Source organism: Lactuca serriola, chromosome 3 (assembly GCF_051521515.1).
Source record: "Lactuca serriola cultivar US96UC23 chromosome 3, Lser_US96UC23_V15, whole genome shotgun sequence".
NCBI lineage: Eukaryota > Viridiplantae > Streptophyta > Magnoliopsida > Asterales > Asteraceae > Lactuca > Lactuca serriola.
In genome coordinates, this window is record NC_136410.1 from 64,912,685 (window position 1) to 64,938,027 (window position 25,343).

The 25,343-nt window shown below is 36.5% G+C and overlaps 1 protein-coding gene across 2 annotated transcripts; it reads right to left on the minus strand.

The window, feature by feature from the left end:
* Positions 1-19,868: 19,868 nt before the first annotated feature.
* LOC145092495 (monosaccharide-sensing protein 2-like) lies at positions 19,869-22,945 on the minus strand. 2 transcript variants are annotated; one of them, XM_079030436.1, is made up of 5 exons: positions 22,689-22,945; positions 22,448-22,545; positions 20,812-22,310; positions 20,531-20,718; positions 19,869-20,434 (listed from the first exon to the last, which is right to left on the minus strand). In XM_079030436.1, exons 2-5 carry the CDS (start codon positions 22,524-22,526, stop codon positions 20,005-20,007), a joined length of 2,196 nt encoding a protein of 731 aa, XP_078886562.1. In that variant the 5' UTR covers positions 22,527-22,545; positions 22,689-22,945; the 3' UTR covers positions 19,869-20,004. The 2 variants fall into 2 exon arrangements, with proteins under 2 accessions (XP_078886562.1, XP_078886561.1); XM_079030435.1 differs by having other exon boundaries at positions 22,448-22,562.
* Between the last annotated feature and the right edge of the window lie 2,398 nt (positions 22,946-25,343).

Here is a 25,343-nt window from a genome sequence, read left to right on the forward strand (position 1 = left end):
TATCATGTTATATATGATTAAATATGAATTAAATAAAAATAACAGTTATGTAATATTATCTTTGTCGTGTCGTGTCGTGTTGTCGTTTTTTAATTTGTTCGTTTTCGTGTTAGTGAAAAAAAACATGGCATCGTGTCGTGTCATGTTCGTGTTACAAAAAATATTGTCGTGTCGTGTCGTGTCAAACAAAAACACGACATGACGGCCCGATTTGACAGGCCTAGTTTTAACTTTAGAGTTTAAATAATATATTTTTTTTGGAAATTGATTGTTTTGGAAAGACCAAAAGAGATAGAATGTGTGTGGTAAAACAAAATTATCAATAAGTTTCTCTTTTTTTCACATATATATACAACAATACCCACACATAGTCATCAAAACCAACTAAGCAAAAATAGTTGGATTACTTAGTGGGATCATCTGTCGAGGGACAGAATCTGTCTAGTTTAGATTATGTATCCGTAGGGGTTCAACATGGTTTGCAGTTAAGCATACCAACACGCTCAAGGATATCAGTAGTATATTAAGATTGGCTCATAAATAAGGTTGTAGTTAAACGAATAGCAGAAATCCCAATAAAGTAGTTTAAAGCACCAAAGCTAATCATGGAGAACTCTCTGGCAAGTGAGGCAATGACCTGGTGAAAAATTGTGGTGGAGGATGTTGTAAGGATAATATCATTGACGTGCGGTAACAAGTACCCAGTAGTACAAAAAGACATGAGTCTGAGAGGCTATGGAAAAACACTACTCACGAAAAGTGTGGCAAAGCATTAAAACCATGTTTTAGGCGCGTGCTTGAGGCCATATAAAGACCGTCCCATGTTACATACATGATATTTGAACTGAATGTCACGAATCGTGGCGAATGGTGTATAGTTTCTAGGTTGATGGCCGAGGGTATAGTTTCTAGTTTGACAACCAAGCTGAAAAGTCTCATCACAATCAATACCGATGTGTTAGCTTTTTCCATTTTACAAGAAGTTATGTTTTGTAGCAAGTTAAATTACCATAAGCATTAGTTTGCGTTTAAAGAGCCACATCGATCGAATAATATTTACCCCAATGGGTCTCGGTACAAGAACCCAAGTGTCATTGGAGATAAGGATATGAACTCTTCATCCATGGCTTTTGCCAATATGGGTCCTTTTGATTACTTGTATATATACGATCGAGGAATACAAGAGAGAGAGGGGGGGCGATGATGATGATGATGTTGAGATTAAGACAATGCATGGTTTTGGGAATGCCATGTTTGGCACGAGTTTGCATGTGATGAGATCATGGTTTATGATCGAAGATGTAGCCAACATCAATGATGAGTGTGAGGTTGTTTGGGCAGTGATCGAAGACGTAACCAACATAGATGGTCGATGTAAAGTAGTATGGTCGATCGATTCACAAGTAAGATGCCACTATTAGGCCGAATGTGATTGGAAGGTTAGGTAGTGGGGAGGTTGGGGTTGTTTTTGACAGCTCAAGAAATGTACATGAGATAGAACGGAGACTAAGCGACCCACAATAAGGCCTATAATTGGCTATTGGCAGCCCAACCTTGTTGTGTTCAGTGTAGTGTTGCGTTTGAAACACAGTTCACTGGATGGCGACGTCTACGGTGATTGCTGTTGTTTTTCACTTGGTGGAGGGTTGTAGGTGGCGATAGTACCAGTTGTGCCCCGTTGTCACACCCCCAAAACCAAGAACGGCGGAAACGTTCTGGGGCGGAGGACGTCATGTATAATATCAACAACAATGTAAAGTAGTAAACAAGCAACAACATCATCCATTGCATTAATAATATAATTATTATACAATGTTGTTCTGTTAAATTTTGATAAACAGTAAAGCATAAATCAAAATGAAAGATAAGTCTTGAACAAGCTCCATCTTCCTTTCTCCTTGCATCGATACCTGTCTATGATGACTTGAGGATACAAGTAATTTTGAAAGCGAGTATCAGCTTTGAAGCTGGTGAGATCATAAGTATTTAGTGTCTTAATTTGTATGTAAGTATTTGTATGTAAGAATTTGTAAGTGTATATGAACTGTAAGTGTTTGAAAACTCTAGAATCCCTATGATTCCTACTAGTATATGAAGGTGTCTTCTACCAAGACCTAACTGTTCTGAAGGTAGTCTTCTACCAAGACCTAACTGTTCTCAATGTTCGTTTCTTGTAAGAGTGTGTAATTTTCCCAAGTGTAACTATTATTAACAAAATATAGTTTTTACATTTATAGTTTAAGTGAAAAGATCACTAAATATATGTATAGGGAAAATTAATGTAGTACTAAAACGTAGCGCTATAAGAGTTACTGTTGTACTAATTACCTTAAACCGGATTTATATTAAGGCATTATGTGATAAATTGCACCATACTATCGACTGATAACAACGACATACGAATGGTCGTAATAACGGAATGACATTTGGCACCCGCAGACCTGCAGGTCCGGCTGTAGCTAGCAGCAAGGTGTAGGATTGTCAATCCAGTATAGTTCTATACGCAAACTCACGCTCTCCCTACAAGAGACTATGGCTACAACTCGAGTCATGACATTTAAGTCATGCTCCGATTTAAATCACAATAATTATCGTATTCTTGTATATGTACTGTAATGAACTGTTCTAGCTGTAATGTACGTGCTCTCTACCTAGCAAGTATAGTAACGTAATGAACTGTTCTAACTGTAATGTACGTGCTCTTTACCTAGCAAGTATAGTAATGTAATCATCCTAGTATAGTTGTATATGTAATGTACTGTAATGTTCTAGAAAGTATTGACTCGTGAATGAACTGACTCATTGTATGATATCGTGTTCTAGTAATTGTTCTAGTATCTTCCTAAACTACCCATATGGTAGTTTATTAGTAATCTAACTGGTACGTATGGACATGGATGTATACCCTTGCTACCAAAGGGCATGGGATGAACTGGAAGGACCTTTTATGACTATATATGTACACATGATATATAACTAATATCTAAACGACTTTCGGACGAGTACCCGATATCCCACCAGACCACATCTCAAGCGCGAAAAGGAAATAGGGTGGATAACCTTCCTAAGTCTTTTAAACATTTCTTATATAACTATACATATAGAGGCATGCAATTTATAATATAAAAGCATAATAAGTTTTGTAAGACATTTGAAACAGAAATATTATTTTAAGAAAAGATCGACTTGATGTCAATCTATAAAACAATTTGAAGGCATAAGTTTGATAAAACAGTTTAAGTATAAGGAAACATTTGTTTGAAACACAGTTGTAAATAAGTTTGAACGGTAATGTACAGAGTAAAATGTACAGTGTAATAAGGAGTTTAAAACATATAAAATTTTTATAAAAATCATTTGAAGAAACTGTTTGGTAAAATGGCTAATGAGTAGCCAAATCATTTGAATGTTGTATATTAATCACATGTGATTGATGTAATAACTAGCGTAATTCTACTTATTAATCACATGTGATTGATATAAGAAGTAGCATGATTCTACTTGTATCCCCCCATAAAACATTTAAAAATACTTTAAAACCTTAGTTAAGGGGTATGAACTCACCTGCAGTAAGTGACTGGAATTGAACGGACTGTTATCGTAAGGAAGGATTGGGCAAGTGCTTGGTGTCAAGTGAAGGCTTAGACACACACAATGATCCTAATTACATATGTATATAAATAATTAGTGATTAAAACACTAATTATACAAGTATAAACATTTAAACGCGAGGAAACACTTTTGGCAAGTGCTAGGAGGCTAATGGGTTGCAACAAAAGAGTGCAATGCCCCTAATGGGAGTTTAAGGTCTAATGACCATATTCTTTGGAGTTTACGGCCTAGGGGAGTAAACTCCTGGCCGTAAACTCTCAACCAAGTGCCTAAATGGAGCTTAGAATTATTACAACTCTAGTGGTGAATTGCTTTAAGGCTATAACAAGTGTTCGGGTACCATATTGACTCCTTTGGGGAGTTTACGGCCCAAAGACCATATTCCCTTGGAGTTTACGGCCGTAAACTCCCTTGAGAGGGTTTTTATGGTGCTTTCAAGTCTCTAAATTAACTAGGAACAAATCTAGGCTTTGGTATTTGGCTTTAGAAGAGTTTATGGCACCATTTTATGGAGTTCACAACCCTAGAACCTTTTGGGCCGTAAACTCCCTTACTCTTGGTGTTCTAAGTTTGTTAGCTAGTCCAAAACTCATTTAGGTACATGCCCAAATTGGTCTCTTGGCTTAAGGAAGGAGTTAGGGTGTCCTTTGACCCCTTTATAGGTGTTTACGGCCCAAGAATTTTTCTTGGCCATAAACTCCTCAATTTTAGTGATTTCTTATGTTTTCTAGGTACTAAACACTTTAGGGTACTTGTCTTAATTGAAGTCTAAGCTTTGGGAGTTATTAGGGCTCATTTAAGCCCTTGAATTTGGTGTTTACGGTCCAAGAAACTCTTGGTCCGTAAACACCCTAAGCTAGGTGTTCTTGATTGATTTCTAGTCTCAAAAGATCATACACATTATCCTAAACTAGATACCTAACAAGGAAATGGGACAAGATGGCCATTAAGCTTCATTTTGGAGTTTACTCCCCAAGAACGTTCTTGGGCGGTAAACTCCCAGATCTCTTATATTTGACCTACAATCTATGTTAATAGGCATAAAACAAGCATTATAACACAACTAGAGAAGTGTACTCACGATTTGGGATGAAAACCCGAAGATCCGTGAGAGAGAAAATGGCTTTTCTCTAGTTGGAAATGTGAATAATCAATGAATTTAGTTCAGAAATCTATTTATAGTCCTGAAATATTTTTGGTAGAAAATATTTTTATTCCTGGAACGAACTCTAATGTCCTAGAGTATTGGAATAACAGTGTTGCACAAAACCCTAGTGCATTCACTCTCCTAATATCTCCTTAACGTAAACCCTAATGTACACAAACTTATTCGGAAAAGTCTGAAATTCATTGAAACTAGACTAGCTTCTATTGGCTTCAAATGGTTGATTTAGAATGGAAATTTCGGGTTGTCACATCATCCCCCTGTTGAAGGGAATTTCGTCCCGAAATTAGAGTTTAAGCAAGGAAGTATGTACGAATGATCGAGTCGTGAGGAGGAATCATACTGAAACTTAAAGACATTAGATTTGAACATAAGACGTTTACAGACAAAACACAACCGTGCAACCATGTACAGAGTTACAGTACTTTAGACTTACATCAAGACCATTGTTGCGAATAAGGTATACTACAAAATACAAGTATACGCATCACGAGCATCCTTATACAGACAGGATCTCGCAAAAAGGTAAGACTCTAGTTGCACTAGTTATGGATAGTTTATAAGTCTGTTACAGCGAAACGCCTAAATTACATTAACGATGGTTTCTGGAGTAGGCTCTCCTGCAGCTGTGATCCTGAGAATTTTCCCATCTGCGCCGGAGTTCTTTGCTATAGGTCAATCCTTCTTGACGTGCCCTATCTCACCGCATTGGTGGCATGAATGGCTAGTACTAGCTTTGGTGACGGGATTGCGGTGTTTAGCCAATGTTATGTGGACACGAGTGCCTTCCTCGTTACTCCACTTTGAAAATTGCTTCTTAAATCGTTCGGCGTTATAACTAATCTTGTGTGCAGGGTTAGTCCCGATGAAAGGGACTTGAGTGATGGGTCGCGCCGGTGCTCCACAGGCACGAGCATGGTGCCCTATGTTTAGGCAATTGCAACACTGCATCTCATGGCAAGCCCCATGATGATGGAAACTACACCTATCACACTTCGGGAGTTTTCCCTCGTATGGCCTGCACGGTACGGGAACGGCAGGGGTTTCCACTTGCTGCTGTTGTATAGCCAGCTTTTTGGATTTCTTGCGTTCTTTCCGAGCTTGACGCTTTCGTTTCTTGTTTTCTGTTTTTCGGCTTTGCGAGCCTGTGACTGTTACTGTTTGGCGACCTCCTGGATGGATACCATGATTGGAAACTTCGTTCCCATCAGTAGCATTGACTGTGCTGTTAGCGCTACGGTGCGCAAGGACCGCGGTTATGGCAGCCACCACGGCAGCTGTAACTGTTGTTTGAAAGGTAGCGGCGTCCATAGGAGAAACGGAGGTTTCCCTGTTCGATTGATTGCTTCCGGATGACGACATGATTCTGTTGGATTAGGTGTCTAAGCCCATAACTATAATTGGTATGTACTTGAATTGATAGCAGCACAGTCCTTTTGGGTTGCCCTCAAACCTAGCAACCGGACAAGGAAATTATGAAAGGAGAGATATTAATTTATTATAAGATTAATAAATTAATATAAATGAATTTATTAATATGTTAAAAGATTAATATATTAATAAGAAATCATTTTTTTAATTAATTGTTAGCCAGAAATTAATTAGAATTAATTTTGGGGTTAAAAAAATTAATTATAAAGTGCAGGGACTAGTTTGTAATTATCTAATAGTTGAGTGGAAGGCTCCAGAACCTCCTTGGAAGGAGGTGGACGAAATCTATAGGGGAAACCCTAAGGATTTCGTCCAAGGGGGCTTGGATAAGGCCTTTGGCTTTGCTTAGGCCCTAAGCAAGGAGCATTAGGGTTTTTCCTAAACCCTAGATCCCTCAACTATATAAGGAGCCTCCTGGTTCACATTTTGGTCACTCTTTCTTTGGAAGAAACCCTTAGGGCCGAAAATTTCATACTCCCTCTCTCTCCTTCTACTTTCCTTCTTGCTAGTTTGGGTGTGATTCCATTAGAGGCATTACACTTGTGGTGCTAAGCTTCCAAGAAGATCAAGATCAAGATCAAGGGAATTATCAATTGTTTATTATAACAATTGAAAGGTATGTAATTACTAACCCTAGTTTGTTAATTTTGATATTAGCCTCTCTCCTCTAGGGTTCTTGTTTTGCAGTTCAAAGTTGTATGTTCAATAGATAAAACATAGATCCAAAGTAGGCTGCATGTGAACTTAGGAATTGTTTTTCTAGTTTATTTGTTTTACCTTAAACCCATCAGTGGTATCAGAGCCATTGTTGTTTTAAATTGAATTGCTATAATAGTTGAATTGGAAATTAGGGTTTATAGCCATTAAACCCTAAAGGCCAAAATTTTCGATTTTAGGGTTTTGGTGCAAAGGGTTTTCGAAAACCCTAGCCTCCATGAGCCCTAGTCGAAATTAGGGTTAGGGTTTCCAAAACCCTAGCCTCCTCCCCTTGTAATTTCGAAATATGCTCCCCCTTTTAAGGTTTATTTGTTTTGGATAATAGTTGTCTTATTGGATAATTGAGATAAATAAGGAAATTATCCTATCCCCATATTTTCGAAATCTAGAAGGGATATGGATTAGGATTAAATTAAGTGTTTGATTTAATTAGATAATCCTTACTAGATTTAATTAATTAATTAAAAGTTAATTAATAGACAAATATTAAATCTAGTTATTTGGTTGAGAAAATTAAGGAAATTATCCTATCCCCATATTTTTGAAAACTAGAAGGGATATGGATTAGGATTAAGTTAATTGTTTAATTTAGTTAGATAATCCTTAAAAGATTTAATAAATTAATTAAAAGTTAATTAATAGATAAATATTAAATCTAATTAATTGGTTTACTTAAATTTAAAATTTAATAGTTTAAATTTCGAAAAATTTATATAAACCCTTGGAGTTTTAAAATGTTTTAAAACACACCTTATATGTATATTATAATTAAAAGTTAAACATTATATATGTATAAGAATATGGTCAGTCAAATCGCTAGTATGCCTCATTCACGAAGCTAATCTATAAGGGGGGTATAAGGAAACTGCCTATAAAATGGTAGTTGAATGGGTGTCCACTCTCACCCACCGCTTCCTTGATTAGTGGAGGGTCGTTAGCAGAACGGATTTGATAGGAGAACTACATCTCAGTAAAAGTATAATGTTATTAAAGAAAGTACTAGTACATTATTTTACAAAATCCCAACTCTAGTTACTTTAGGAGAAATGTGAAAAGTATGCTAATCCATGAAATTGCACATTATGCTTTATTGGTCGTTAGTGGAGCGTGTGTGGTTAACTGGCACACTAAAAGGTACTAATAAAGAGTAGTAATGGGTATCTCATAATTGTCATTTTGATGGAGCGTGTGTGGTTTACCGGCACATCAATAGTTAATGATAAAGACAATGAGGTTACCAAGCACATTTGCATGGTTATTCACATCTTGTTTGTGATCCTCGGCATCCCAGTCACAAATAGAAGAGCATAATCCGAGATAAAAACATGCCATTGAATAGTTTCAATGTATCTCAAAGAATCTAGGAGTTTCCAACACATTTAAAACTTAACCTTCTTTTTCGTTTTTCATGGTGGAAATTGGTAAATCGTCATTTACCTACCTTCAAATATTCTGCAAATTGGATTACGGCATCCCTCTTCCAATTTGTGGAATGTTGTGTTGGATCCTAGCCTCGATGTTTCTTTTGGGTGTTACATCAAGGATTCTTATCAACTAACTTGAATTTTCTCCTATTTTTGAAGATGTCTGAATCTAACCATGGTCTTCCCGAATCTAAAGGAAAAAGTATTCCTGCTCAAGGTTTGTTCCACTATGAAGGTGAAAGATCAATCCCTACCATGTGGACTAACTTGATTCCACTTCCTCCACCTCCTACCGTTGTTCTCCCAAACCCACAAGTTCGAAGGCTTGAAAAGTTCAAGCTCACTCAAGCCCTTTTGGCAAGTAAACATGAAGATGGGAAACCTGTGTGTGTACACGTCTTAGAGATGAAGTCACACATTGATAGGTTAAGCATGTTTGGTGTCGAGATTTCAAGTGAGTTGGCTGTTGATTGGGTTCTTCAGTCACTTCCTGAATCATATAGTGAGTTCGTTAGAGAGTACTATATGATGGATCACGACATAACCCTCATTGATCTCACCTATTTGCTTATAGCTGTTGAATCAGCAATGATTTGGCGTGCTGATCAAGCAAATTTGTCTGGTGAATCAAACTCCCAAACTTCAAGGGGCATTGAAAATGATGACATTGGAGATCTAGAAAAGGTAAACTTTGAGATTGTTCCTTGTGTCATTCCAAAAGAGTCCATTTGCTTTTATTGCCAAGAGAAGGGGCATTGGAGACGAAGCTGCCCTATCTACCTGAGAGATCTAAGAGATGGGAGAGTCTAGTGTTATGACTCCTCCTTGGGTATAAAATCCACTATCTAACTCCATCAAGTTCCTATTCATTGATTCTTAATACATAATGTGATAAGATTACATTTGAATGTTTTGCAGGATCAGAGAAAAGAGAGGAAGCTTGATGGAAAAGCAAGATGAGTCTGATCACGAAGAAATGGATCACCGTCGCATGGATTCGAAGATCAGATTTTGAGCTTAGAAAGTTATGATAGATTGTTAGGAATAAATACATAGTTTTTCAGTTGATTTTGCATTGTAAGGACAAGTTTTCCGCTGCTTTTATGAATAAAATAAAATTTTTGGTTTGAATAATTTTATATATCCTTGCAATGAAGTCGTTATGAAAATTTGATGTTTGTGTATTGTTATCAATAATGGATTTGATTCTTAATTATGTAATTTGTGGAAATGTCGAGAATTCGCCAAATGAGGAAAGATTCTCATCGCCTAAGCTTCAATTGGACAAAAACTTGGAGTCATGCGACTTGATTGCGTGATGAATGAGAAACTTCATATTTGGAAATTAGACTAATTCTTTGACAAAGTGTCAAGAGAAGGACTAGGAGATCGAGTACACTAGGTTGTACATTGATCAAGTCCACCACGAGAGTGATAAAGATATTCGTCATAATTTACTAAAGTTTAGTGAATATGGTTATGCTTAAAAGATTAAATATAATTCTGAGTTGATTGAAAGAGTTTCAATCAATGGCAGAACGAATAAGAAGAATCAAGTAGGCAGACAGATAAAAGTATCTCTATTCTAAGAAGAATGAAGAGTAACTTTTATTGTGTTTTATGATAAGTATTAATGATTAGGAACCATATCTCAATTGATCCTCTGAGTAAGTCTTAGTACATTTGCAGAGGAATCGAGAATTGTGGAAATGGTTAAAATCAAGAAGCCAATCATACTTCATTCCAACATCAAGTCTTAGAGTTATACTCCAAGATTGTGAATTGAGTGACAAGTCTCAAGAAGGTTTATAACACTCATCAAATGTGGAATTTGGAAAAGTTTTCTTATTCTTGCACATTTAAAAATTTGTAAGTTGCGACCAACTAGGACAAATTTTGTGAAGTGTTTTGTCTTGATAAGAACCACACTAACTCTTGAATATTTGTTTTGTCGAGGAAAGTTTCCTGACAAGAGAACCGTATATGTCAAGAGGTCAGTGGGAGTTTTAATGATCTTGAAAAAGGTTTCAAGAACAAATCAAGAATAAACCTTATCGTTCATCACTAGCACACGACTTGAGGTTTATAGCCTATTGTGGATGACATACTCTTTTTCTATGCCATTCCAATTGAATTAATTATGCAAGTGAGTTCTATGAGTTCTCATGTGAATGCATAAAGACATAGCACCTTGATCAATGGAAAGTACATTGATAAGTAAGGATGAGTTGATAAACCACTTGGAAGACATGGTGGGCACTCGTGTTACCATGAGGCAAGAAATCGAGATTGAGAAAGTTCAGTCCATATGAGTTTGGATTTGTCACAAACTTTGGTTTTGACAAATTCACATGGATAGGAACTTATACACCACAAAATCTAAGTGTCATAAGATTACCTCCTTCATGAAAATGACTGTGAGGAAATGCTTTCACTAAGAGAGATTTTAAGAAGATAGCAATTGTGGAAATTGTATGCTCAAATTCGATTATGGTTACGACATCCCTTTCCATAGTTCGAATTGTGAGATTTGGCAATTAGTCTGAACATTTGGGACTTAGTGACATAAGTTCTGAATTTGTCTAGACACACATATGAGCTTTCTAAGGCAAAGGTGTATGATTTTAAGAAGCTTTGATAAAGGCTTATCAAAGCATTAGGTATTAGAAATATGAACTTAAGGAATTCAATAAGCATTGTTCTCTGGAAGTTTAATTGTTTTCTGAATACATGTCAAAGCTAGTGGGAGCATAAGTGTTATGCTGGTAAGAAAATAATCATCATGTTAGTGGGAGCATGATTATTATGGTAAAGTATTGCGAGTTAGCAATATTAATTATAGAAAACAAAGATTCACTTTGCAAAGTTGTAATGTTTGAAAAGTTGTTTTGCTATAATTAAGGGAGAGAACATTATACTTCATTTCAAAATTCTAAATCTTAGATCGAGAAATGTTAATAAATTTAGTCAAGGATATATAGTGCATTCTCAAATTCGATTATGATCACGGCATCCCTCTTCATAGATCGAATTGTGGAACAGGACACATAAAATATTATGGCAGAAGGATGATAAAGTATCACTTCTTTATGTGAGACATTATGCATCATGTCCAATACGCTTCGGGTATAGGATCGATTGCATATGCTGTAATATTTTACCATTCTAAAATTTTCCAAATGCCTAGGGCATTAAGAGGGAAAAAGGAACTAGAATCGGTTTTGACTAAAATAATTAAACAACTATCAAAGGAAAATCTGAGGTTCATTGAGGATTTGTCGCTTGTGAGTAGTTAGATGTATAGTACTGAATGGGCTATATTGACATTATTATGAATAGATAAGATTCTATTAAGAATAAGCTGTCATATGGAAAATATGGAAATGTCTCCATATTGGGAGTTGGATGTGGAGAGTCTGTGTCTAGATTAGAAACTTTTATGCAAGAAGGATGTTCAAAGGAATGTACTTTGAATGTGAGACTTCACGTCTATGGAATTATCTTGTAACAATTTCCGATAGAGTACTTTGTAATTTCATTGGCCAAGTCTTGGTGACTTTTGTGCTATGACTTTGCGAAAGGATCGTTGCATAAAATGTTAGAATCTAGCATATTCTAGTAGTTGCAAGAACCTTGTGTTCTAACACTAGTAATAGGGATTGGGAATTGTGAAATGAGCATCATTGGAAAGGTTTTTCAATTGATTTATTTCACAAATTATGGACCATAGGAAACCAAAGTGTGCATGCTTGGAGCATGGGACAATTGTGGTTATAATTCAAGTAATAAGTTGATTTTCTGAAACTATAAGCAATGAATAACGAGTGATCAATATGGTGTTTAAACAAAAGTGTTTTTATTTACGCTCAAAAGCGTTGGGGCCATATAGGATTAATATTATTATTGCGTTTCACTTTGCATGTTTTGACTTCCCGAATAATAAGATTATTCAAACTCCACAGTCGCTCGTACTTTTGGAAGTAAGTAATGAATCAAGACTGTCATGAACTGGATTGTAGATTGTCTAAGGATAGACATGGCAATAGATTTGCTGCAACGTTCATGAGTACTCAGAAATTGAGATTTGAGTATTGGATAAACCCACGCTCAGAGTATTACTTCATGGAATTCATCACGAGTAATACTGAGACGATAATATCTATGATCTTGAAATAGAGATATATGAGTTGTAATTTGCAAGTCGGCTATACATTGGTGATATGAAAACGCATCAGTAACTTGGTGTTATAAAACATATTTTCATGTATGGTTTGATGAGTAAAAGATACAAGCATATGAGTCAATGTTTATTCGTTCCTTTTGCCCTAACGGGAAAATCGATATCTGTGGGCCCCTCGATGATTTGGTGTTGACTTATGCGTTGGGCCCAGCCAGGACTGAATTGATGTGTTCGATTAGAAGTCCTATATCATCACAAATCAGAAATCGGGAAACATAGATTCTGGACAAAGAGATTAATTGTATTCCATGTCTTATGTCTGGGGATATCTTGCAGAACGAAGGATTATATGATCACTTATCTTAGGACTCGTAACTGACTGGGTCAGAGTTCGGCAGCAGCTTTTTGGAAGCTACAATTTGCTGGTCAAATTTAGAAGGCATACTAGCAATTATAGTTACAGACTTATCCAAGTGGGAGACTGTTGGATTAGGTGTCTAAGCCCATAACTATAATTGGTATGTACTTGAATTGATAGCAGCACAGTCCTTTTGGGTTGCCCTCAAACCTAGCAACCGGACAAGGAAATTATGAAAGGAGAGATATTAATTTATTATAAGATTAATAAATTAATATAAATGAATTTATTAATATGTTAAAAGATTAATATATTAATAAGAAATCATTTTTTTAATTAATTGTTAGCTAGAAATTAATTAGAATTAATTTTGGGGTTAAAAGAATTAATTATAAAGTGCAGGGACTAGTTTGTAATTATCTAATAGTTGAGTGGAAGGCTCCAGAACCTCCTTGGAAGGAGGTGGACGAAATCTATAGGGGAAACCCTAAGGATTTCGTCCAAGGGGGCTTGGATAAGGCCTTTGGCTTTGCTTAGGCCCTAAGCAAGGAGCATTAGGGTTTTTCCTAAACCCTAGATCCCTCAACTATATAAGGAGCCTCCTGGTTCACATTTTGGTCACTCTTTCTTTGGAAGAAACCCTTAGGGCCGAAAATTTCATACTCCCTCTCTCTCCTTCTACTTTCCTTCTTGCTAGTTTGGGTGTGATTCCATTAGAGGCATTACACTTGTGGTGCTAAGCTTCCAAGAAGATCAAGATCAAGATCAAGGGAATTATCAATTGTTTATTATAACAATTGAAAGGTATGTAATTACTAACCCTATTTTGTTAATTTTGATATTAGCCTCTCTCCTCTAGGGTTCTTGTTTTGCAGTTCAAAGTTGTATGTTCAATAGATAAAACATAGATCCAAAGTAGGCTGCATGTGAACTTAGGAATTGTTTTTCTAGTTTATTTGTTTTACCTTAAACCCATCAGATTCTGTAACACGAAAGATAAGGATTTTGTGAGCGGTTCTGGTTGACCCTAGATGTACTTAGATTGTTCAATAAAAGAGTAAGAGTATGTTCTAGAAAGTTTGACCTACATCCCTATGATGCAGTCCTAGTACAGAATGAAAGTATGTTCGTGAAGGTTTGACCTACATCCCTATGATGCAGTACTAGTATAGAATGAAAGTATGTTCGTGAAGGTTTGACCTACATCCCTATGATGCAGTCCTAGTAGTGAGTAAGAGTAAGTTCGTAGAATGGTCTCAAGACGTTTGTTGTTCAAGCCGAGGTATCGTGGGTTGGTGAATAACAAGATCCAACCACTGAAAGAGACTTGGAAATGTCTCCGGAGATAAATCACTATAGTCCAATGACTTGACTAAAGCATGTTTCAGATAGACTCCAATGAGAGTATGATAAGAGTACTTTGAATAAAGGAAATGACACAAAAGTTAGCCGGCTGTCAATATCTTTGATATTCACGATGCAAAGGCTCTGGAAAATGACCTTGTAAAGGTCTTACATCATATCCACAGAAGATAGTTCCTGACAGCATAAAGACCTAACTAAAGTACTTACGGTACAAGATAATTTCATACAAAATGCCACATCAGGCATAGACAGAAAAACACGATTCCTTTTTATAAGGGAAATAAAGTAAAGCGTCTACTACCGGCGACGGTCATCCCTCTGGTGAACTCTTAGTTCAGCAAATTGACGTTCCATGTCAAGTAGGTGTCTTTCGTACACCCCCTGGCATACTCGGAGCTCTATGACTTCGGCTCGTGATTCAGCCAGTGCTTGCAGCAGGGTTTCATGGTTTCTCTCTGATCTCTCGCGAGCATCTTCTAGACGAATGGTGCGGAGGGTATGCATTCTAACATAGGCGACTACTTCTGTAATTTTAACGTAGGGATGTCCTGCCTTGAAGCTCATTTCGGGTCACTCTGCGGACCAAGATTGGCAAGACTCTATCTGCTGAGCCCCCATTGTTCAAGTCGCAAAAGCTTCGGTCGCCATTAAATGGCATGGGCTGATTTTGACCTTGGCTCCATGTTTCCAAGCATTCCACTCACTCAGGTCGGGCCATGAAAAGCCGAACGAGGGTTAGGAATTGGAAAGGGAGCTGCTTAGGGTAGGTTCTCAACCTCTGGTTCGGAGTTAGCATCATACGAAAGGTCTTCATCATGGTGATCATTCAAGGGGATAGGATGATCATTATCTGGTTCTTCTCCAAACCAACCAGCTATGACTTCATTTGGAAGATACTGGTTGCCGAGGGGATGGAGTCCAACTATGCTTTCTATGCGAGAATTTAGGGTAAGAGAATAATTATTAGACAAACTATCTAGATAATTATTTAGAAAACCTTCATTAGTTACATCGCTATTTGTGAAGTGCATACCAGCTATGTGTAATCTAAACATGATAGACTTTCGAATAAGTGACCTTAATTCCAAATTCACACAGAATAGGGGTAAGGAAAAATTATCACAGATTCTAAGTCTATAACATCCTAATTACATATAGCCTCAGTGTATCCACTTAGCAACTATCAACTTAGTAATGAAGATCCCGTTTTAGTTCTCAAGTATAAAGTACTTATAGTAACACCAAATACTCCTATAGTATTTTAATTTTTAATGTTATGTTCTATTGTTCTCATTGTGGTAGGGTTGGTAAGATTTTAGCATTGTTGCAACCACACACTTAAATTTAGGCACATGCTAGTCAACCCTCGGATAATATAGGTGATCAGGCTATATCTTCCCAGTTTTGACCATATGTCTTTAAGCCCACTTGTGTTGCTCAACAATCGTAATTCTTTTGTACTGTCCTAGTGACATTGATTTTGGTATGAATGCAGGCACGTATACTTACTTAAATATTTTCCTATTTAAAGTATGAACTCTTGGTCAGAGTATTTTTAATCCCTTATGTATTTATATTTAGTATATCTTTTATGGGTTGATATACTTAATTCACTATAAACAATGCTCTGATACCAATCTGTCACACCCCAAAACCAAGAACGGCGGAAACGTTCTGGGGCGGAGGACGTCATGTTTATCAACAACAATGTAAAGTAGTAAACAAGCAACAACATCATCCATTGCATTAATAATATAATTATTATACAATGTTGTTCTGTTAAATTTTGATAAACAGTAAAGCATAAATCAAAATGAAAGATAAGTCTTGAACAAGCTCCATCTTCCTTTCTCCTTGCATCGATACCTGTCTATGATGACTTGAGGATACAAGTAATTTTGAAAGCGAGTATCAGCTTTGAAGCTGGTGAGATCATAAGTATTTAGTGTCTTAATTTGTATGTAAGAATTTGTAAGTGTATATGAACTGTAAGTGTTTGAAAACTCTAGAATCCCTATGATTCCTACTAGTATATGAAGGTGTCTTCTACCAAGACCTAACTGTTCTGAAGGTAGTCTTCTACCAAGACCTAACTGTTCTCAATGTTCGTTTCTTGTAAGAGTGTGTAATTTTCCCAAGTGTAACTATTATTAACAAAATATAGTTTTTACATTTATAGTTTAAGTGAAAAGATCACTAAATATATGTACAGGGAAAATTAATGTAGTACTAAAACGTAGCGCAATAAGAACTACTGCTATACTAATTACCTTAAACCGGATTTATATTAAGGCATTATGTGATAAATTGCACCATACTATCGACTGATAACAACGACATACGAATGGTCGTAATAACGGAATGACGTTTGGCACCCGCAGACCTGCAGGTCCGGCTGTAGCTAGCAGCAAGGTGTAGGATTGTCAATCCAGTATAGATCTATACGCAAACTCACGCTCTCCCTACAAGAGACTCGGGCTACAACTCGAGTCATGACATTTAAGTCATGCTCCGATTTAAATCACAATAATTATCGTATTCTTGTATATGTACTGTAATGAACTGTTCTAGCTGTAATGTACGTGCTCTCTACCTAGCAAGTATAGTAATGTAATGAACTGTTCTAACTGTAATGTACGTGCTCTCTACCTAGCAAGTATAGTAATGTAATCATCCTGGTATAGTTGTATATGTAATGTATTGTAATGTTCTAGAAAGTATTGACTCGTGAATGAACTGACTCATTGTATGATATCGTGTTCTAGTAATTGTTCTAGTATCTTCCTAAACTACCCATATGGTAGTTTACTAGTAATCTAACTGGTACGTATGGACATGGATGTATACCCTTGCTACCCAAGGGTATGGGATGAACTGGAAGGACCTTTTATGACTATATATGTACACATGATATATAACTAATATTTAAACGACTTTCGGACGAGTACCCGATATCCCACCAGACCACATCTCAAGCGCGAAAAGGAAATAGGGTGGATAGCCTTCCTAAGTCTTTTAAACATTTCTTATATAACTATACATATAGAGGCATGCAATTTATAATATAAAAGCATAATAAGTTTTGTAAGACATTTGAAACAGAAATATTATTTTAAGAAAAGATCGACTTGATGTCAATCTATAAAACAATTTGAAGGCATAAGTTTGATAAAACAGTTTAAGTATAAGAAAACATTTGTTTGAAACACAGTTGTAAATAAGTTTGAACGGTAATGTACAGAGTAAAATGTACAGTGTAATAAGGAGTTTAAAACATATAAAATGTTTATAAAAATCATTTGAAGAAACTGTTTGGTAAAATGGCTAATGAGTAGCCAAATCATTTGAATGCTGTATATTAATCACATGTGATTGATGTAATAACTAGCGTAATTCTACTTATTAATCACATGTGATTGATATAAGAAGTAGCATGATTCTACTTGTATCCCCCCATAAAACATTTAAAAATAGTTTAAAACCTTAGTTAAGGGGTATGAACTCACCTGCAGTAAGTGACTGGAATTGAACGGACTGTTATCGTAAGGAAGGATTGGGCAAGTGCTTGGTGTCAAGTGAAGGCTTAGACACACACAATGATCCTAATTACATATGAAGACATATGTATATAAATAATTAGTGATTAAAACACTAATTATACAAGTATAAACATTTAAATGCGAGGAAACACTTTTGGCAAGTGCTAGGAGGCTAATGGGTTGTAACAAAAGAGTGCAATGCCCCTAATGGGAGTTTAAGGTCTAATGACCATATTCTTTGGAGTTTACGGCCCAGGGGAGTAAACTCCTGGCCGTAAACTCTCAACCAAGTGCCTAAATGGAGCTTAGAATTATTACAACTCTAGTGGTGAATTGTTTTAAGGCTATAACAAGTGTTTGGGTACCATATTGACTCCTTTGGGGAGTTTACGGCCCAGAGACCATATTCCCTTGGAGTTTACGGCCGTAAACTCCCTTGAGAGGGTTTTTATGGTGCTTTCAAGTCTCTAAATTAACTAGGAACAAATCTAGGCTTTGGTACTTGGCTTTAGAAGAGTTTATGGCACCATTTGGCACCATTTTATGGAGTTCACGACCCTAGAACCTTTTGGGCCGTAAACTCCCTTACTCTTGGTGTTCTAAGTGTGTTAGCTAGTCCAAAACTCATTTAGGTACATGCCCAAATTGGTCTCTTGGCTTAAGGAAGGAGTTAGGGTGTCCTTTGACCCCTTTATAGGTGTTTACGGCCCAAGAACTTGTCTTGGCCGTAAACTCCTCAATTTTAGTGATTTCTTATGTTTTCTAGGTACTAAACACTTTAGGGTACTTGTCTTAATTGAATTCTAAGCTTTGGGAGTTATTAGGGCTCATTTAAGCCCTTGAATTTGGTGTTTACGGTCCAAGAAACTCTTGGTCCGTAAACACCCTAAGCTAGGTGTTCTTGATTGATTTCTAGTCTCAAAAGATCATACACATTATCCTAAACTAGATACCTAACAAGGAAATGGGACAAGATGGCCATTAAGCTTCATTTTGGAGTTTACTCCCCAAGAACCTTTTTGGGCGGTAAACTCCCGGATCTCTTATATTTGACCTACAATCTATGTTAATAGGCATAAAACAAGCATTATAACACAACTAGAGAAGTGTACTCACGATTTGGGATGAAAACCCGAAGATCCGTGAGAGAGAAAACGGCTTTTCTCTAGTTGGAAATGTGAATAATCAATGAATTTAGTTCAGAAATCTATTTATAGTCCTGAAATATTTTTGGCAGAAAATATTTTTATTCCTGGAACGAACTCTAATGTCCTAAAGTATTGGAATAACAGTGTTGCACAAAACCCTAGTGCATTCACTCTCCTAATATCTCGTTAACGTAAACCCTAATGTACACAAACTTATTCGGAAAAGTCTGAAATTCATTGAAACTAGACTAACTTCTATTGGCTTCAAATGGTTGATTTAGAATGGAAATTTCGGGTTGTCACACCCGTGGTCGTTGCGTCTGCCCTTATAATTCCACTTTGAACCACAGTTTGAGGGTTGGGTCTCCGTGTTCAAAACGATCAAAGACGAGGAAGAAGCCATATGAGGAGAATAGTGGTCAACTTGAGATATCCGAGAGGAATGAATGCTTTGATGTTGGTGATTCTATAAGGTTTCTCGATGGTTAGCTTAGGGTCGATGTTGGCAAATGCCAACGGAATAGAAGGAAAAAAGAGAGGGAAGTCGATGATGAGCAAGGGTCGATGGAATAGAAGGGAAGAGAGCGGAAAAGAAAGATGGCTAACGTTTTGGCTTTGATTCCACAAAAAAATTTTATTTTCTCGTGAAAACACAGACATTGATTAACCAAATAGATACAATGAATAACAAGAATTTATAGGATATGGACTTTGAAATTGGGCATACTATGATACACAAATACACATAACTCTCTATGAACTAAAGAATTGCATGCAAATTGCGAAAATGACCTTGGCCTACAAATGGGAGTTTTGCACTCGATAATGAAAATCATTTCTCCTTTCATTTTTTTTTTTTTTTTTTGAGATCATCACATCTTTAAAGTGTACATACATGTTTATGTTTACGTATATGATAAAGTGGCCACTAAACACCCAGATATTCAGCCCCATATTATATGTAAAAAATAAAACAAAAGATTCCAAAATCTCACAAAATTTAAACCAAAACAAAACCGTATGAAATAAATTACAGAAACACACTCTGAAACCAAACCCCCCGATTCAATTTTTGTGTTTTGCACCAACTGAGAAGAACTCTGTGATCACTTCCAATGGCATACCCTTCGTTTCCGGCACTTTCAAGAAAACAAACACCCACGATATGATGCACACAACAGCATACATCGAAAAAACACCAGGCAAACCAACAGAAGTAAGCAACAATGGCAGAGAATATGTCACAATGATATCACAGATCCAGAAAGTGAGGGCACAGATGGCTATACAGATCCCACGAACTCTGGTAGGAAAAATCTCTGAACATAATATATTGGGAATTGGACCAAATCCCATCACGAAACAACAGAAATAGATCACAACACCAGCAGTTGAAATCGCTGCATTTGCAACACTCCCGAAGTCTATCAAACCTCCAATTACCAAAATTATGAGACTCAGAATCAATACTGGAATAGTCGTTAACAGCAGACTCCTGCAATATCACAAAACGGATCATCTTCTGTTCGTTTATATCTCAATTCTAACATTCTAATTTTCTTAATTTTGTAATCTGGAGCGAGTACTTTACCTTCTTCCAGATATATCCATGAGTCTCATGGCGACAGCGATACAAGGGAGCATCAACAAAGTTGAGATATTGCTAATGAGAAGAGATGAAGAAATTGAACTAATCCCCCAATTTGATAAAAGAACACCAACCCCTGCTTCTTCAAGGATCTGAGGCGTGTAGTAAAGAACTCCACTGATGCCAGAGAACTAAAAATGAAATTGACAAAACAAATTGGATTTAATTGGAGAACCCTAATTAAAAGGTGAAAAAATTAGAGCTAGAAGTTTGATTTTTGTTACCTGTTGAAGTATTTGAAGACCGATTCCAACAAACAATGCATGCTTGACTCCCGGTTCAGAAAGATCAGACCAGTTTATGCCTTTGGTTGCAGCTTCAGCCGGGTGAAGCATGGCCGGTCCAACCGGGTTCTGGTCCATGAGGTCTTTAGAGTATAGTGCAGGCTGGCTCACCAGGGCGGCGGCCTGAAAGGACTCGCCGTCCGCCGGCATATCGGCACCTGCGAGTGAAATGTGTGACCCACGGTGAGCTCCGACACCATTCTCTTGGTGTAAATAGATTCTTCTGAACCCTTCTTTCGTCTTCCCATCTTCAACATCTTTTTCCGGCCACTTCCAGGCAAGCTGCCAACCACCGCCAATGTCAGTGCTATTCACTTGTTCTCCGTCGATATGAACAACGCTGTTGTTTCTCATACTTATAATACTTGAAGCAGGATGAATCATGTCTTTTTCCATACTTGTAGCTTGACGGGAAATCAACGGAGATTGTAAATTATCATCATTGTCGTCGTTTCCAGGAACATCAGATTGATAATCGTCGCCTTCTCTACCACCAACACTCTCTTCATCCCAATCTTCATGTTTCTCTTGATTTCCTGTAACACTGAACATACTCCCAAAGTGAGGAAAAAGCATGCTTCCTTTGCTTCCAACAGCATCCGGAAGTTTCTCATGGACACTGCTAAAGAGGGAGACAAGAGGATCGACAAAAGGGGCACCGGCGCTACTGACGCTTCCTTGACGGGAAGCAATTCCGATCGTACTTTTTCCGGTGACAGGTCGAGCAATCAAAGATACTCCTTCATCGTGACCAAATAACTTAATTTTATCAGCTTCTGTGATGGGTTGATTATGTGCAGGGCCTATTATGTACTCTTCAATAGTCGTCTCTCCCCCAACTTCAAGTCCTTCAACCAGTAAAGCCATCTCACCTGCAACATCTTCTCTACCACGTAATCTCTGCAAAACCTGCTTCGCTTCAACCATTCTTCCTTTGCTAACCAGCCATCTCGGAGACTCCGGCAAGAAAAAAATCGTGAAAATGAAATAAAGGAAGGATGGAATTGAAAGAACGCCGAGCATCAACCTCCAGTTTGGTGACTCCTGTAACGACATCCCGAAAACCATACAGTAGGAAAGGAACATTCCACCGGAGCCCATGAACTGTGGTAAAGTGTTGAGTGAACCTCTGATTTCCGGCGGTGATGTTTCCGATATGTAAACGGGAACAAGAGTAACCGCTAATCCGATTCCAAAACCATCTAATAGTCTACCCAATAAAAGGATATAAACATTGGGTGACCATAACATAACAAGACCACCAAAAAAATAAAGAACAGAAGAGATGATCAGCATCGGACGTCGGCCGACCGAATCTGATATTGCACCGGAGCAAGTCGTGACTAAAGTCGCACCGATCAGCGACATAGCCACAATTAGACCCTCGATCGTTGGTTCGTTTTGCAAATTGAACTCTTTCTTTATGTATAAAACAGCCCCTAAATCGCATTACAACAACAATAAACAATTATCATCCAGAAAGATAAATCTAGATTTCAATTTTTAACACATGAACTATGAAATGAAACCACACTGATATTTCAAATCGCAATAATATGGTTTATAAGCGGCTTACCGGCAATAGTGGCGTTATCCCATCCTTGAATTAAGTTACCGACGGCGGCAGCAACAGCCACCAGCACAGCTCCACTCATGTTCCCGCTTCTTTTTTCCCTAAATCAGCGCAAACTCTGAGATAAACAAACACACAAGGATCGAACCATCAACTATGAAAATAATAACGAAGGAGATAAAATTATACAAAAAACTAATTTACAAACAGTTTTGACAAAATCCGAAATTCAGGGCTCAATTACCGGGATCGAAGATTGATAAAGAGAAAGGAAAGTCGCTGGTTGTTTGCTGAATCCTTTTCGTCTTTGAAACTGATCGTACTGATCTTTGCTTCAGTTCAATTCTGAGTTTAGTACAGTCGATTCAAATGAAAACAAAAAGATGGAGGACAAAAGATGATTGATTTCCCAATAATTTATTTGAATGGTGGGGAATGGGTATAAATCAAAAGAAGACACCTGAATGAAGAGAATATGGGAGAAAGGGATGGTTATTTATATTCTGTGGAGCATACTGTGTTCATGGGACCATGATTTCCATGGAAATTGAAGTCGAGATATTATTCTACGAGTTAGGGACGGGATTTGTAATTATGTTAAAGTAGAAGGATTGGTTTTACAAAGTTAGCTGATAATTTCCTTTTGTAGAAGCTGCGCTCACACTTGCCCCCACGTCGGCTGGCTTATGTCACCTTTTATTACAACATTTTCCCATGTTGAATTAAAAATAATACAAACACTTAATAATTAGATTTTTCTATAACATTTAAATTTAAAAAAAAAATGATATTATAAGAGATCTCCAAGTAAAACTACATTCTCATTTAAATTTTTGTTATTTTATTATTTCATTAAATTTAATTTTTAATTAAATAATCTCTAATGGTTATTTTTTTAAATAGTTTTTTTTTTTAACTAATTTATTTTATCTACTTAAAATATTCTATAAAATTCTTTAATGTAATTAGTCACTTTTAAACATACATCATATTTTATAGATGTTGATGTCACAAATAAACAAAAATAGAAATAAAAGTATATTGTGTTTTTATTTTATAAACGTAAAATACCAAAAAAAAAAAAAATACATTGTATTTATAAAAAAATAAAAATATTATACAAATCGTTATAAATTTATATTGCATAAATAAAATTTCATTAAAATATTTGATAGAAATATTTAATTGGTAAATAAATATGAAGTATTTCAAACTAAAATATAATTAAACGTAAAATAAAATATGATTAGAAGATGATGGATAAAATATACAAAATATGAAAATATATTGATCATTCATTATAAATTAAATAGTTAAAAAATCTTTAAATAGGCTATTTAATCCATTAAAATCTGAATCCTTATTAAAAATGAATAATAATAATAAAATAAATCCTTATCAAATACGCCCTAAGCAATGTTTTAAAACATAGTTTGAACCAGTTAAACCGAGAACGAGAGTGATTCAACAACGATCGATTTCATGTCAGTTGTTAGACAAGATCGAACCAGACATTTTTTTTTCAAAAGTCGGGTTGAGTCGGTGTGATAAAATCTATAAAAAACGATTTTAATCAGTATATTGGACTTGTAAAGTTTACTTTCAATTAATTTGTTTAAAAAAAAGCTCATTTCCAAGCAAATTTGTTAGTTTATGATCTAGTTTTATTTCATATATGGTGTAGGGTCTTTATTGTCAATATTGTATACACATTGTGTATCATTTATAGCAATGGAATACACAAAAAATCTAACGGGTATTTTCACTATCAAGCATGGTATCAAGTCGTATACGTATCCTTCCCTCCTAATACATAACAACTTCATCGCTTGATCATTGAATCTACTATTCAACTCGCATAACTGTTTGTCCAATGTGGATGTAAACAAATCTACTCAATAAAAATGTTCAAAAGTAACATGATTATCTTTTTTTCTAGGCAGGTATCAAGTAGAAGTATATGAAGCATTCATATTTGGCATATCTATTTGATGCTTCTCACAAAAAAATTATACATATGCAAGTAAAGAATCCAATCCCTTGTTTCTAAAATCATTTAGACCCTCCTTTGTTGCTAAAACTAACTTCATGGCATTAAGAATATCTTGGGATTTTTTTTGTAGAGCTTGAGAAAGTATATCAGTTTTTCCCATTGTTCCTTCGTCAAGTGAAGAATAAACACAAACTCAAATTCTTTCAGGTAACAATAAGCTGCATCATCATCTCCGCGTTGAGAATAAGTAGCAGACACGTCATCAATTATTACGTGGAGCACAACACGAGTACAATCAAACATGTTAAGCAAACTACACACGAAACAATTCATATTAATCATCAATCTCAGCTCATTCTAGACAAACAACAAGCAATTGGAGGAACAACAGTGTGTGGCATTATTTAACTGTGTGAAATACCAACAACAAGTAATTAAGCAAATGGTGAAATTAAGGAATTTAGAAATACATAATTAGAATTTAGAAATACAGGGAAGATAAAAACGGAGGAAAGCATACCTCATTTTTCTGATTTCCTTCCGTAAACAAGAAAGAATAGCAGAAGACTGAAGACAGAAGTGCAGAACAGCATGTGCAGGTCTGCTGCGTCTGCAGGTGGACTCGTGGCTGGAGAGTGGACCTACGGTGGCGGTGTTGCGGTGGATGGTGGTGACTGTGGCGTGAGGCGTCCGTCGTCCGACTAACAGCGAGCACAGCGCAGAACGGTGATGGGGTTTGGGGTTCAATTCGATTCAGCGTTCACGTCTTCATGAATACGATTGCTTCTAAAACTCATGGATCAGAATTCAGACAATTCATAATTGGACAGGAGGGGCCACATCCCAATTTTCACATTCCTGGGCCTATATCTCGAAAAAATAACTTGTTTGGCCTACTTCTAACCC